The 14,923-nt window shown below is 35.2% G+C and overlaps 1 protein-coding gene across 1 annotated transcript in view; it reads right to left on the bottom strand.

The window, feature by feature from the left end:
- The window catches only part of slco1c1 (solute carrier organic anion transporter family, member 1C1), a 55,543-nt gene that overhangs the window by 28,168 nt on the left and 12,452 nt on the right, over positions 1-14,923 (bottom strand). The window contains exon 3 of the mRNA XM_086141964.1: positions 926-1,067. Coding sequence (XP_085998090.1) covers positions 926-1,067 — 142 coding nt within the window. The remainder of the gene's footprint in view (positions 1-925; positions 1,068-14,923) is intronic.

The raw sequence follows: 14,923 nt of genomic DNA, 5'->3' as shown, positions 1-14,923 counted from the left end.
TATATAGTATATATATCCACACACAGATTATAAATGATTGAGGTCCACTCCCATCAGGAGGGCCTTTTTGTTCGGTAAAAGGCTTAAAGCTCGACCGGGGAATCAGTGCAATGAGTCCAAATCCAAACATTCAAAAAAAAAAATTTTGTGCAGAGACATATTAGTTTGGAGAACATGCTATTTAAGTGCAGGGGCCGGATAATGAGAAAGACCATCAACCGTTGAAAAGCGCACATAAATCCATGCTCTATTTATCACAAATGTAATCTGTTTTGAGTATGTGTAATCAATTCAGCATTGTATTTTCAATTATATTTTATTCTCTCCCTTTTTTGAAATGGCCATTTTGCCATCTGTTCTCCAGGTTTTCAAGGCTATGCAAGAATCATTCATGTTTAGAGAGGGTAATATTATATGTGATTCACACCTTGTTGTAACATATAATCTATTCAGTAATCATTTATCTTCCTGTTTCCCCTGTTTCTGGTTATACTGACATTCTATGTGTCACATATTGTGTTTTGTGATATCTTAGTTTTGTCTTAAGGGCTAAGCTGCTTGTAGGAGATTCCTGTCATATAAAAACTGACAAATAGCTACGATCAAAAAGCAATAATGCATTAAACTTATTCCAGCAATTTCGTAGCCGTCAACAGAAAAAAAAAGACATATCTGAGCTGTTGCTGTCCCCATAAGGCATTATGACTCATCGCCCACTTTGCACACACATGCTCACACAAACACACAACACTTCCCATGCAACCTGATGAATCCTTTATCTACAGCTTACAGACTTACCTACATGCGAACCAAATATTCACATTTTCATCGTAGACCAAGAGGGTGAGAGTGGGTGACATTGCTGTGACACAGAGGCTGGAAACAAAACAACAAAATAATAGCGGTGACTGGCAAGGCTACTCACCAATCTCAAAGCTGCCATCAATGACACCTATTAGGTAACTGGGGATGTCAAAGCGCCTCTCCAACTGAGTTATTGTACTCTTCATGTAGCTCCCCGACAGCGCCTTTGCAAAATAGGCAAAGGACAAAGCCACCAGAAACATCTGGGAGAGAAAGGGGAAATAGGAAGAAACAAAAAAAAAAAAAAAGGAAGGTTTTACATTGATATAAACAAGACAGTTGAGATCCAGATGAAGAAGCATACATGGCAGTTCAGACAAGTGAATGGGTAAACTGAGGGAGATGAGGGTTGAATGCAGACGGATGGTTAATTAAACCGTTTTCTATTAACCACATGTTCGCCAGCTGTCTTGCCAAATCCCTCGCCAAACCCCCGTGGAGAGCTTAGCAAATTGAATGGTATTCGATCATATTGGTAGCTTGCCTTTTGGAGTAAACCAAATATAACCTCTCATATGCATAAAAAAAACTTTTAAATATGAATTACGAAACGAAATAAAAGGAACGGAGGAGTTTTTTTTTAATTGTCAAACCAAACGTAGAACAACTTAAGCACACAAAGCACCGGAACGGTGATCAAAACCCAAGATATAATCCTGTAGGATCGCGACATTTGAACCCATTTTGCAGTCAGTGTTTATATTGTCAGTGGGGTCGGATCGATGGGACGCAGACTTCACTATCCAAAAAGTTGCTATTCCCTCTAAAGTTGAAAGCAATAATAAAAGACATTGACGGCCAGTTACGATAGAGGTATGAGATGGTTAAAGAGATTAACCCTTATATTATGTTAAGGGTCACTTTGACCCATTGGGTCAATGGGTGAAATGGGTCAAATTGACCCTTAACATAATAAGAGGGTTAAAAAAAGAAATTAAATTCGAGAATTCTCATATGATTGATCGTACAAGAGTCAACAAGTTATGTGAAGTTGTTACAATCCTAAAAAAATGCAATTAATTACAAACATTTTGAAGTTTGTTCCGTCTCTTTTGTCAAAAGCTGCATGTTGATGATATTCACAAGAAAAAAAAAATCTAAATCGCTACTTCCTAAACCTAATTTCTTATTTTAATTTCCCTCACATTTTTTGCATGCATGCATGTGTGCGTTAGTGTGTTTGAGTTCCTACTTAAAATATATGATTTTTCAAGGATTTAGAGAATAATAAAGTAATCAGCTAAATAATAAATATTCAACTCACCTATTTTTGAAATTAATACCATATTATCATTGAAAATTTGTATCCATTTGTTTTTTTTTCCCCCCAGTTTTGTTTTTTTAAAGATCATCATGCACCCAACAGGAAATATTTTCCTGGCTACTTAAGATCCATTCAGACAGTGGGAGTAAGAGATACTATCGGTCACACAACCACAGAATCGAGAGCTTGCAGTCATTGTCATTTGCAAAGTTTCCCTTCCATGCCGAATCAAGGAAGCTGTCTCGCCCACAGCGAGACAAAGTCAGCTGAGACGCCCTTCTGTCTGTTGCCAAGCAACCGACATCACACCACTGAGCGAGCCTCTCGGGCACAGCTGCGTGACGAGACGGCATCCAGACGCGGCTGCCGCCCCTCCTTTCGGCAATCACACCGCATCTGTAGGTGAGCATTCACACCGTTTTCGCAGGAAGTCGATTTTCCCGATTTGTTACGTTAAATCCAATGGAGGAAGCTCTCCACTAACTCTGATATTACTCTAAAAACAATCATTAAAAGGATTTTTATGTATGACACAACTGATTTTCTTCATCAGTCCCTCTGGGTAGCGACGCGGCATTCATTCACTTATTCACAATAGATAATTGTTAGCTTGGGGAATTGATAATTCATAATTAGTTGTTCTGTACAGTGTGTCTCCAATGCGCTCCTGTTGACAATATATTTTAAATGTTGTAAATGATATTTTGATAATCATTTTCTTAGCAAGACAGAAGACAAAAAAAAAAAAGTGTTTTCCCCCCCAACTCTTTTTCTAGAAAGCATTGAAAAACTACCACACTTAGAATTCAGAGTAAATGTTTATAATGTTATTTGTCACAGTTTTGGTGTGGCAGTGCACACACGTGCACGCCAGCGGTCTCCAACCTTTTTTTTTGTACCAGGGACCAGTTTTATGCATAGGCTCCAATAATAAAAACTATTATCAGTTCACAGTTTTTAATCTGAATACATTACACTTCATATGAGGCAATTGCAATATTAATTGCAGCATTAAGGCGAAGGCGGAAACAGTCCTTTTTCCAAATAAGTGGAAGGTCTAATGCGAAAATGATCATTTGTATCAAGAAAGATTTTCTTTGCGGACCGCTACCAAATGATCTGCGGGTTTGGGAACCAGTGTTCTACGCTGATGTGGTAAAAGCAGTGCATGTGAGTCACATTACACCCAGTACAAGTGCGCTCTGTGGGTGAATACTGTAACAAACAAATTATAATTATAGTACTGAACAGTCAAACACATACCTGTTTGATTCCTCATAATGTTATGTAAGGTCAATATTTGATAAAATAAGAAAAAAAAAAACAAAAAGCATGGATTGAATTAAGTGAATGAACAAAAATAGTCTGTATTTTAATCGACTTTGGAGACAATGGATCTCATGTATGAGATATGATCTTAAAACATTTCTTGCCATTGCATGATTTGACTTACAGACTTTATTTGAAATGCTCATGCAGATATATTTAATGACCTCACAATTTCAAAGTATTTTTACTTTTATCAACAAATGGTTAACTTTCTATTCCTTTTTTTGAATTCCTCTACAGTGCCTCACTCACTCCCTTCTTTATGTACATACATGTTGAATATCAGCAAAAAATTCACCAGGAACATCTTCCACATGTTTCCACATGTGTGTGGAGGAGGTGTTTAATAATCTATTTATTTATCTTTCAATGTTTTATGCAGCTAATATGCAAAACTGAAGAGTGGATGTATCTATACTGATCCCATTTAAATCACAGAATCACATTTTTTTTACCTCAAATCAACTCTAATTATAATTGCTTATAGTGTGGGATGATCTCATGATCATATTTGCCAAACAATCTTGAACAAAATGATGCAGATTGTTTTCCAACACATTTAAGTAGATGACATAGGTGTTTCAATATCTTTTGTGTGGATTTTTCTTGACCCGTTTAACCAAAACTCTCCCCATTACTTTATGTAATTAAATACAAAAATTTACAGGAAAATTATCATTGAAAAAAAAAAAGCTTCTTTGATTTGATCTAGTACCCTGACACTGATATATAATCGAATTTTATTCAAATCGTGACAATACAGTTTAACATTGTTTCATTATAAAGAATGTAACTGGCGGCCCGTACAGAGTTTGTAGCTATTGCTGATTTTCTTGTATTGTATGGCTGCTTGTTGTACAGCTCCTATGTATCTATACCTTTTATTCAATATTTGTAAATTCGTCGATATTACATTTTAACACCAGATTGGGACATCTCATTTTTTTCAAAACAGGATTGGATGGATAGATCCAAAATGACCAACCATCAAAATAATAGAGCATGAAAAGAGGAAAAATATGACTCCAGGTAATTTATCAAGTGCTTATAGGACCTTAGTTGTGCCTTCATTTTTGCCTCAAAATAACACAATTATCAGAGCCAAATAAAAAAAAAAACCATGAAGGTAGAACTGTTGAAATAGCTCCTAAATTCTTGAAGAAATGGCCTATAAATTCCTTTTTAGTTGGCACATTTGACTCAGAAGTAAAAAAAAAAACAAAACAGAGGATCAAGCTAAAAAAGTTAAAATTCAAGTTAAAATTTAAGTTAAGTTAAAAAAATTTAAGTTAAATTTAAGTTAAAAAAATTTAAGTTAAAAAAATAAAAATATAACATATATATTCGTATGCGTGTATTTATTTTACATTTTATAAACTTTTTTCATCACATTCAAGATGATTGTACATTTTTTAGAATTAAATATTTTTTTTATTATCAGAAATGTTCAGAAAATCACTCACACCTGGTGGGAGGTGACCTCGACCCAGACATTGATGTGCACTCAATCGTGGAAGCGCTGATTGCTACAGTAGTAAACACTCATGGCTGTCAGTCTAAACCTGTTGAAGCTTTTACACTATGGAAACATATGCTTCTATAACTACACACAATAAAGAACAAAAAGGTGCATTATATGCAGTGTGAAATACCATGCTGGGTTCTAAAATGGCCAAACAGAACTCCATTCATTGGAAAAAAGGACTTCTTTTCTGCCTTTAGATGCCATTTGTTTATGTCTACCTGTTTTTTATTTATTTATTTTTTATTTACAGGACAATAACACAGTAACTGCTTATTGGATGTTAAATGAAACACCCATCAACTTATCCAACTGAGTACTACCTTGATCTGGTAAAAAAAAATTGTGCATTTTCTGACTTATGTGTACAATTTCATAACATTCTGACAGTGGATACCAGATTCTGCCTGATTAAAAAAATCAGGCAGTTTTGCTTTCGGAAAAAAACAAAATTGTCTTAATTGTTAAATATTCTGTAGATACATTAAAGATGATCATCAGCTGGGGATAGGGCCATTTGCACGGCAGAATAAACATCAGTTATGTACAAGAATCTGGAATAAAAAATATGATGCCAGTGCCTCTATAACTGAATCACCACAGCTGACAACTTTAATCAATTGTCTATTGTATGGGCTGAAAGCAGTCCTTCATATTTTCACATTGCACAGCCCCCGTCACTTTAGGCAATTAACATTATCATATTGCCATCATATACAGTAAATCTTGGAATAAATTTGAACCCATGTATGACGTAGAGTTTTCTTGGTAATCGGGGTTAAACCATTAAACATGTGGGTTGTATTAGATGAGCAACTGTCAACTGACTGGTAAAAAAGGGAGAATATTTTTGCTTGTCTGTTGCCAATTTGACCAGCAATGTTCCGGCAAAATTCTATATTATGAATAATTCTGACTGATATCAGAATATGTAACTTTTCAAAAACTGAATGCTGAGAGATGAAAATAATGCCCAAATACTCAAAGTCTATTTTTTTTTTTTTTTTTTTTGGTAATCAGAGGCTGGACCCACTCAAGTCCAAGCCTGAGGTCCTGAAAACTGCTGTCAAAATGATGACAGTTTCCATTGTGACATTTTTTAGCATTTTTTACCTAAAAGGAGCTGTAGCCAGAGGGAGATGAGAGAATGCAAAGTCTCCTCGTGACCTGTGGCCTGCCTTTGTTCTTAATGTTACCCATATTAATACGATTAGACTAAGACAAAAGACCCACACACACGCGCACACACTAGCATGCACACACACAAACCACAAACTCCTCAAACGCCTGTGTATTCATGTAAAAAGTAGCTTAAAAACTTACAGTGCGTTGAAAAAAAAAAAGGTACCCTGCGGAATATGAATGAATAAAAGTAAATGGTAACACTGTGCTGCAAGTTCTCCTTCAATTGGCGGAGTTAAAAGGAAGAAGGTAACACGTTAGCGCAGGATTAGAGTTGCAACTCAACCAAACTCAGCCGGTCAGAGACGCAAACAGTCCTACGAGGAAATGAGAGATGTTGAAGTCTGTATTGTGATAAACTGCTTGGACGCGAAAAAGCAAGGAGAGTATCTAACCTCCTCCTTGGCATTACTAACTTTACCGATGTCCGCAGATGACTTTCAGACAGTTTTTAAAGGTTGCTTGAGGTGGAGGAAAAGAGGAAAGAAAGAAAGCCCTGAGGTGGTCTAATAATAACAACATGATTTTCCCATTATGTTCTGCTTTATTTTCCTGCTCTTTTCTCCGGGAGAATTGTTAATAGCTACTCTGACGTTTTCACCATGGTAACAGAAGCACCCCTGGTTATCAACCTTGGAAGAAAGGTGTATAGTGCAGCTATAGGGGAGACACATTATGCTAAGTGTTCCAGATTTGACAGGCATTATCTTCAACCACCTTTCCTCTTCAACACTTCAAAAAAATCAACCGCGCTTACTTTCTCATTTTCAAGGAAATGCCTTAAACTTGACACCGACAGAAATAATATTACGATAATGGCTGACGTGTCAATGCCGAATGCGGCCATCAACATTGCCAAGAATAGCACTCAAGTGACACATATGGTATAAATAACTGTCTTTTCGGTTTAGTTCTTGAAAAGCAAAATACTTTAAGTGAGCAGGACGACACCAGATATAAAAGGACAAATTGATTAAACATTATGCAATACTTAAAACATAAAAGCAATACATTATAACTAGTTAGTTTAGTCATAATAATCATTAGTATTTTATTAACATTTTTTTCATATCTGGACATTTTCCTCTCTTTTCCACCTCAACAATACTCCTCATTTTCCATATTTTTTAGTAATATTTTACAATTATGATTTTGATTTGTGTAAAATGATGAAATTATGATAATAATAATAATCTCACTACTACTACTGCTATTACTACTACTACTACCACCACTACATCTTCGACAATTACTGCTACTACCACTTCTACCACTAGTACTACCACTACTACTACTACTACTACTAATAATAATAATAATATAATACACCACATACATATAAGTTATGAGATAGTAATGTATGGGCACAGTTTTGATTACATTGCTTTGTCAAGGAAAGCACTAGTGGCGTTATATGGCATGCAAAGAAAAATGTAAATGGTGTCTGATTACTTTATTGAGTTATAGCGTGCAAAAAAGATACAATATCAGCATGTTTGATATCTTGGTATGGCGGTCTAATGATTTAGAATGCGCTGTTTGCAAAGAAGTAGCAATGAAATAATGCGTAAATTCAATTACATGATAACATACCAGCGTTGTCTAAATGTCAGCTTCTGTTTGAGGAAATCTTTGTCCCCAATCATACAGAACATTATATCTGTACTCTTTGAGTAAGTGTATTAGACACTACATCACTGGTAGTCGTCAAAGGTTCATCCCTGCCAAAGGAGGATTATTTTTAGTATTATTCCCCTTTTTGCTGATTTATGGAAAAATAAATAATCTGTCTACCTGCTTTGCCTACAGTAAGTAAACAGTGAGCAGACTAATGATAAAATCTTGATTTTTTTTTTTGAAAAACCATGGGAAACATACAAGAACTTACATGTTTTGTTTTGGTTTTTTTTGGTTCAAACAGGGGGGAATAAAATGAAAAAAAATCTGACCACAAATTTGACTACAAGTGTATATAAGAGTACAGTGTATGCAAATACACTCATATTTGTAAAGACAATTACATCATATCAAAATGTTGTGTTTATCTGCACGGGGGTTTGAGGTGCCATCTTTGTTCATAAATTTCTTAGATGCTCCTCTGTTTGAAGTTTTCCAGTGTCTTGTCACTTTAACTCCACTACCATGATTTAAGCAGCGCTGAAAGTAGACTGCTATGGTTTTTTGCTCCATATTACAGGAGTTGTTGGACACATTTCAAATATTTGTAACCTGCCATAGTTTCAATAGCTTTATGTCAACATTGCAAATCATACCCAAGTCATTCACACCCTTATAAAATCATTTGATCAGGCTAAAGGACTAATAGAAATAAATCCACTGAAATTCCAAGCACTTTTGTGGGTGGCTTAAACAACGAATCACGTGTTTCTCTTGAAATTTGGAATAAATGTGTACTTTGACACGGGGAGTGGCAGGGCAGCGAAATGGTTAGTTCCTCTGCCTTACAGCAAGACGGTCCCAGTTTTGATTCCCAAAAGGAGTTTGTAAATTCTTCCTGTGTATTTATGGGTTTCCTCTGGTTTCCTCCCGAAGTCTAAAAGCATGTAGCCATTGGAGACCCTAGATAGTCCAGATAAGTTGAGCAAACAGCTGTGTGTGTCTACATGGTGTGAAAAATAATGGTTGAATCCCTCTCTATGTAGCCCTGTGATAATTTGGTGTATAGTCTGAGTGCAGGATATATGGTGTGGATAATGAATGAATACATATATTCTTGATTTAATTTGTTGATCAAAGATCAGGGTCAATATAAACGTCAATCAATGAAATTGTTCTGGTGAAAACACCACCTCAGAAAGGCCTAGAGAAACTCATGTAGACTTGTGTACTCAATGACAACCTGACGAGAATCTGACTGTCAAAGGTCAGATCGCCAAACTAGAATTAAAAAAAAAAAAAATATATATATGAATAGACCTAACTTGTCAAAATGAAGACAGTTGATGGTCGGCCTGATGATGTTAACATATTCTTTAGAATGAATATTTCTCTCCAGCCAGCTGTTAATTTTGTTTTTATTCATACTCATCTAAGCTGCTGATTTTAAATGATCTGATTTCATACGCAAATCAGGATATAGTAGCATTTTCTCCATTTGCTTCTATGAGTCACCTATTCAAATCTTAGTTTTTTTAAAGGTGTATATGCACGTATCCCACATGAGGCAGCCTCACATTAGCAGAAGAAAGTGTCTCTGAGCCCGGATAAATGCAGAGGGTTGAAAGGCAGCTAGCGTAAAACTTTGCATATTTTGTCAAAACCAAATATGTGAATTGAACCTAAGAATCTCATAAAACGGCCAATAAGGTGCCAATAACCTACAGGGTACCAGTTAAAATTGGGCTACTGTGGGTTGAAAAAGGAGAGGAGGAAGGTGTGTTTGGAAGCAGAGAGAGAAGAGGAAAGGCAAGAGTCTGGGACTGACAGCAGTTACTTTGAATATTAGGACGATGACAGAGTCAGAGTCAGAGCAGATCTTAGCATTTGGTATGGTTTCATGACTAATAAGAGTTCTACAGATGCAGTATTTGCTTTGAGAATCCTAACAGAGAAGTACAGAGAAGGTCAGAGGGAACTGGATTGCACATTTGTAGATCTAGAAAAAGCATACAACAAAATACTGAGAGAGGAATTCTGGTATTGTGTGAGGAAATCTGGAGTGGCAGGGAAGTATGTTAGACAGGTGCAGGACATGTATGTTAGCTGTGAGACAATGATTCATTGTGCAGTAGGTGTATTTAAAATCAATGACTCTTACAAGAAAATGGAGAAAATTCTTCTTGTTGAATGAAGAGTGAAATACAGAGCCCTTGTTTAGTTGCATGAATTAGTTTGAAACTAGTAAAATCCTTCTCAGATAAAATGCAGGGAATAAACCTCCACAACTTAAAGATTATAGTTGGAATTTGGAAGAACATAAGTTAGCTATTGAGTCCCTAGAAATATCATCCCCACTTCCAAAGTGTTCTGACTGGCTGTCATAAGTTACTTTTTGTAAATTTGCCAATGTAAGACTGATTCATGGAATCAAACATGTATATATGTTACATATGTATCATCATATGAGCCAGTTTGAGCAAATACAAACCTGCCTCCCCATGGGACCGATGGACATGATGTGCTGTACTAATAGATGGCTTTATGGCCATGAAGGTAGTCGAGGCAGATCAATGACAGGGCTATATGCTAATTTGTTTATCTAAATTTGTTGATTGAGCACCACACTGAATCTATTATGAATAATGACATTAATCAGTTACACCTTCGGAAGTGCATGATTTAACTAGCAAGAGGAAAACTAATGCCACTGAACTTTAAGGCAGTGGGAGTGTTTACACATTTCAAGAGCAAAGGAATTATCCAATTTTCTCCAACAGTGAGCGCCTTTACATGGAGCAATACATTTGGTTGTGACCAACAGTCACACGCACATACACACACACACGCAGATGCACCCATTTTCTGGTTATCTAATTAGTACTGATTTCCCTTCATTTATGCTCAAACTAAACTGAACCTAAATACCTATTAATAGATCAAACTTTTCTTACGTAAGGACCATCAAAGGTCTCGAGAGCAAACTCGTATCGACCAGAGACAAAACACTGGATGATGCATGATATGTGCTTTTAACTTTTGGAGATATAAGCTATGCTCATACTTCATACATATGTGAACAAGGTTGCTCTCTTCTCTGCAATTTTTACATCTTGTTGCAATAATATGCTTGTTGTATTTTCTTTTCTTTTTTTTCTACCGATCTGGCTTCACTGTGGACAGCCATAAGAATGTCATCGTACAGGGAAACACGTTTTCAAACTGCACGTATGACAATAAAAACACTGAATCTTCAAACCTATATTTTAACCCAATGTAAAATAATTTCATTCAAGAGCAATCATAACAGAATAATCATACAGTTGATTAGCAAAATTTCCTTTCAAAGTATCTTTTTTTTTTAAACTTAAATAATCCGGGTTATCCACTTCTATCATTTTATATTAAATGACTAAACCACTTCACAGATCTAGCAAAGCGTGGCCTGCTATCACGTTGTGAACTGATGTGCAATTGTGGTGCAATCAAGTGCACAACTGCCATAACCAGTGGCTATGCTTAGCTACTACTAAAAAAATAAATAAACACGCTCTGCTATGTTTAATATTAAAGTGTAAAAGTATAAGCTAGACTATTTCTGGTGAACACATTATTTTTCTTTTTTGGTATCATTTATGGCATTTTCATTTCTCCATTGCATTCTCCCCATTGGTAGAAAGTTCTGCGCTGTGCTCAGAGATACAGTCGTCTGCAATTACAAAAATACAAAATCAGATTTAATATAATTCCTTCAGTCTACGTGTGATGCAGATAAATTCCTTTTTTTTGTAATGCTTTTTGATTTAAGTGTCTCACACCAGTGGGAAAGTTAAGAAGGATTTCGTTTACTTTGAGAGGATTCAAGCTTAAAAATATACACATTTTTGATTTATACATGGCAAAACTGGACACCCCCAATTTCCAGGAGCCTCAATTTCCTACTCCAGTTTTGAGAGGTCGATTATTCTGGCTATAGAAACAAAAGTAATATTGCGTATCACATATCACTGCAATCATCTGATCATGATCCATTATGTCTTATTGGTTTAACTTCATTTCAGCTATGTAAAAGGAGCTACTTTGATCAGTGGAGTAACTAAACATTCTCACTCCCTTGTCTAAAAGAATAAAGAAATACATAAAACAAACAAATAATAAATAAATAATATCTAAATGCATAAATAGATATTCTGGGCGAACTGGATGTGAGAAAACTCCCAGTCCTGTGCAACTTTCCTTTATCCTATACAGCTGCAGAGACAGCTTAACAGGAATATACAGTAGTTGAAAAGAGTCCAAGAAATAAACTGTGAAAGCCAAATCCATAATTTTGGTATTAGAAATGCTAAGCTTTCTATAAGCCGAATGGATCAAATATGTGATTGCTACAGATCAAAGCATTGTTTTTTTGTATATTAAACCATGAGTAAACCATTTGTTCATGCATTCTTTGTTCTTGTGAACAAAGAATGCATAGAAAATGATAGAACGTTTGATATTCATCTTTAACATCAGTAGTGTGGTTATCAATATAAATTTTGTGAAATGTAGAAACAATTTGCCCGATGTGAACGGAACTTCTCAATATCTATTTTAAGATTCTGACGTCAAACAGGAATCATTCTTTACTCTTGTACAATGTTATTTATTTATTTATTTGTTTGTTTGTTTGTTTGTTTATTTATGTATTTATTTATTTGTTTGTTTTTAATTCTATAACATTAATTAGATTGTTATTATTTGTATGTCATAATTATGATAAAATTAATAATATTACTCACACCAATAATTATAATGATAATAATAGTAATACATTACAGTATCTTCGTATTACTATTACTGATAATAATAATACACTGATATATTATGAATACAATGACATATTTATATATTTGTATGCTATTATCATTATGATTTTTACGATTATTATTATCATCATCGACATTATTTTTATTATTATTGTTGGTTTATGCAATGGTTATGGTCCACATCATGGAACACATTTATGGGTCGGTATTACATGAATACTGTTGTGGCGGAGGCTTATTTACATAGATAATGTAATAATACACATAAAGACAAACAGAAGAATTAGAAATCCTCCTCATGGATAAGGGTGCGTAAGATTTGCGAGAGTAGGTGTAGAGATAATTGCACTTAGATATGTCACTCGACAAGGTCTTAAGCTCGGTTTACCTCATGTCTCTTACGTGTCTATTATGTGTATAAGCACATGGATAATGTACAGTAGATTTGAATAAGCACACAGACATAATGCATGTAGTTAAAGTATGTGTGGATGACCATATGGATAAGATAAGAGTGATTGCAGGTTATGTCAACAAACTGACTGGGCACGTGTGGCCAGACACATAGATAAAGTGCACGTGGTTCAACAAATGGGTATGGTACACATCAATAATACTGTTTATCCAGTAAGTTCTAGGAAAAAGGTACGTGTGGATAGGCACGTGAACAACATACTTGCAAATAAACACACATATGTGTCCCTGTGCATGTGAATAACAATCAGGTGATGAGGGGCAAAGCTATCAAATTTCTATCACATGTGTATAATATGATAAAAGTAGAGAGAGATAAATATGATATGCAAAGACCAAGTAGATAATAGTTGGATAAGTAAATGGACAAGGAGCATGTCCTCCTGGATATCATTTATCTTCCTTCTGTTTATATATTGTTTAAGTTAAATAAGTTGTATTATCCAAGATTTTATGTGTACCTTTTTACTTTATAACAACTTTATATGCTGCAATTGGAAACTTTATGGCACCGTATTCATTACAAGTCTTTTTTTTTCACTTAAATCCATGAATGTGCAATGGAATTACTCATTCCTGTCTGTAATAGCACTAACCTATGCACTTCCTTCTTAGCATGGGTAAAAGCCTGAATCTTGGCACTAGAAATTTTCAAATAATTAAAATGTCGTGAACAAACACATACGATACAGACTGATGATGCGTAAAAATACATATAACGAAACCAGTCAACTGTCTTGTTTTTGTAATACATACGTAGCATGATCAATGGATTTCAATCGAAACCAATATTTCAATATAATTCATAAATATTTTTAGACTAATTGGAAGCTCTGTAAATGTAAATGTAAATGTGAATGTAAAAAGTCACATAAATCAGGGATGATGGTCCAATCTCAGGAATCATTATGACTATATCCTCATGGGAAACAAGACTTCAACATTTGTTGAATTTGAAAAGCCAAGAGAATATCTAATGATCTACGAGTTAATAACCAAAAGTTCTCCACAGGTCACTCCTCAAACCCAAGAGAGTCCGTCATTTTGAGAAAGTGCTGGTGTTTAAGATATCCCATAATCCAAGTCAACTGTTTTTTGCTAAAATATGAGCCCCATAACATGTGACCGTCATCTTGATTTCTCAAAACCACAATCTCTCGAAATGCTGTCTTGCGTATAAAACACAAATAGCTGTAATTTAAGCAGTTAATAGTAGTTCATTTCCAAACTGCGTTTGGAATAGTTTGTTTTCTGTATGCTAACAAACCAATGAGTTATGGTAGATCAATAAGGTAACCTTCTACTTGTGCAGAAACACAAAATAATCAGTTGTTTCAAAACTACAGTCAAAATGTGGTGAAATATTGATTTTTCCAGACAAAAAATGAGATCTGCTCTGGAGCCCAGATCCCAGATCTGGAGCCCACCTAGTCATCGCTATTGTTAATGCAATTCACTGTGGAATATGATTTCCTCGAAATATGCAAATTTTACATATGAGCGCCAGCTGTTTCAATGACACATGGGGTTTCAGACGCAGCTACGGGCAGACTGGTACTGTACTTGTCGGCTAATGAGCATGACTGAATCATCATACACCTTGCGGTATACCATGTTGAATATATTGCCATAAACTTACAGCTGATGAATAATCCAGACAAATGACCTTCTTATTTTTAGATGTTGTTTTGGTTGGAATGTTAGAAAGCCACAATATGGAAAGCCAATATAGACAAATGCTAAAGGCGCCATAGCCTAGAGGGGGCGTCTCAAAATCAGGAAAAAAAATCCCCTTCAATATAACTATATCAAAAATAGTTATTACTTTTGGTTCGGAATGGAAAAAGCTCACATTGATTCAAA

Source organism: Fistularia commersonii, chromosome 3, assembly GCF_037954325.1.
Source record: "Fistularia commersonii isolate RoL2024-O1a breed Wild chromosome 3, RoL_Fcom_v1.0, whole genome shotgun sequence".
Classification (NCBI taxonomy): Eukaryota; Metazoa; Chordata; class Actinopteri; order Syngnathiformes; family Fistulariidae; genus Fistularia; species Fistularia commersonii.
The sequence above is the reverse complement of the archived record's forward strand: the minus strand, read 5'-3'. Positions and strand labels throughout refer to the sequence as shown.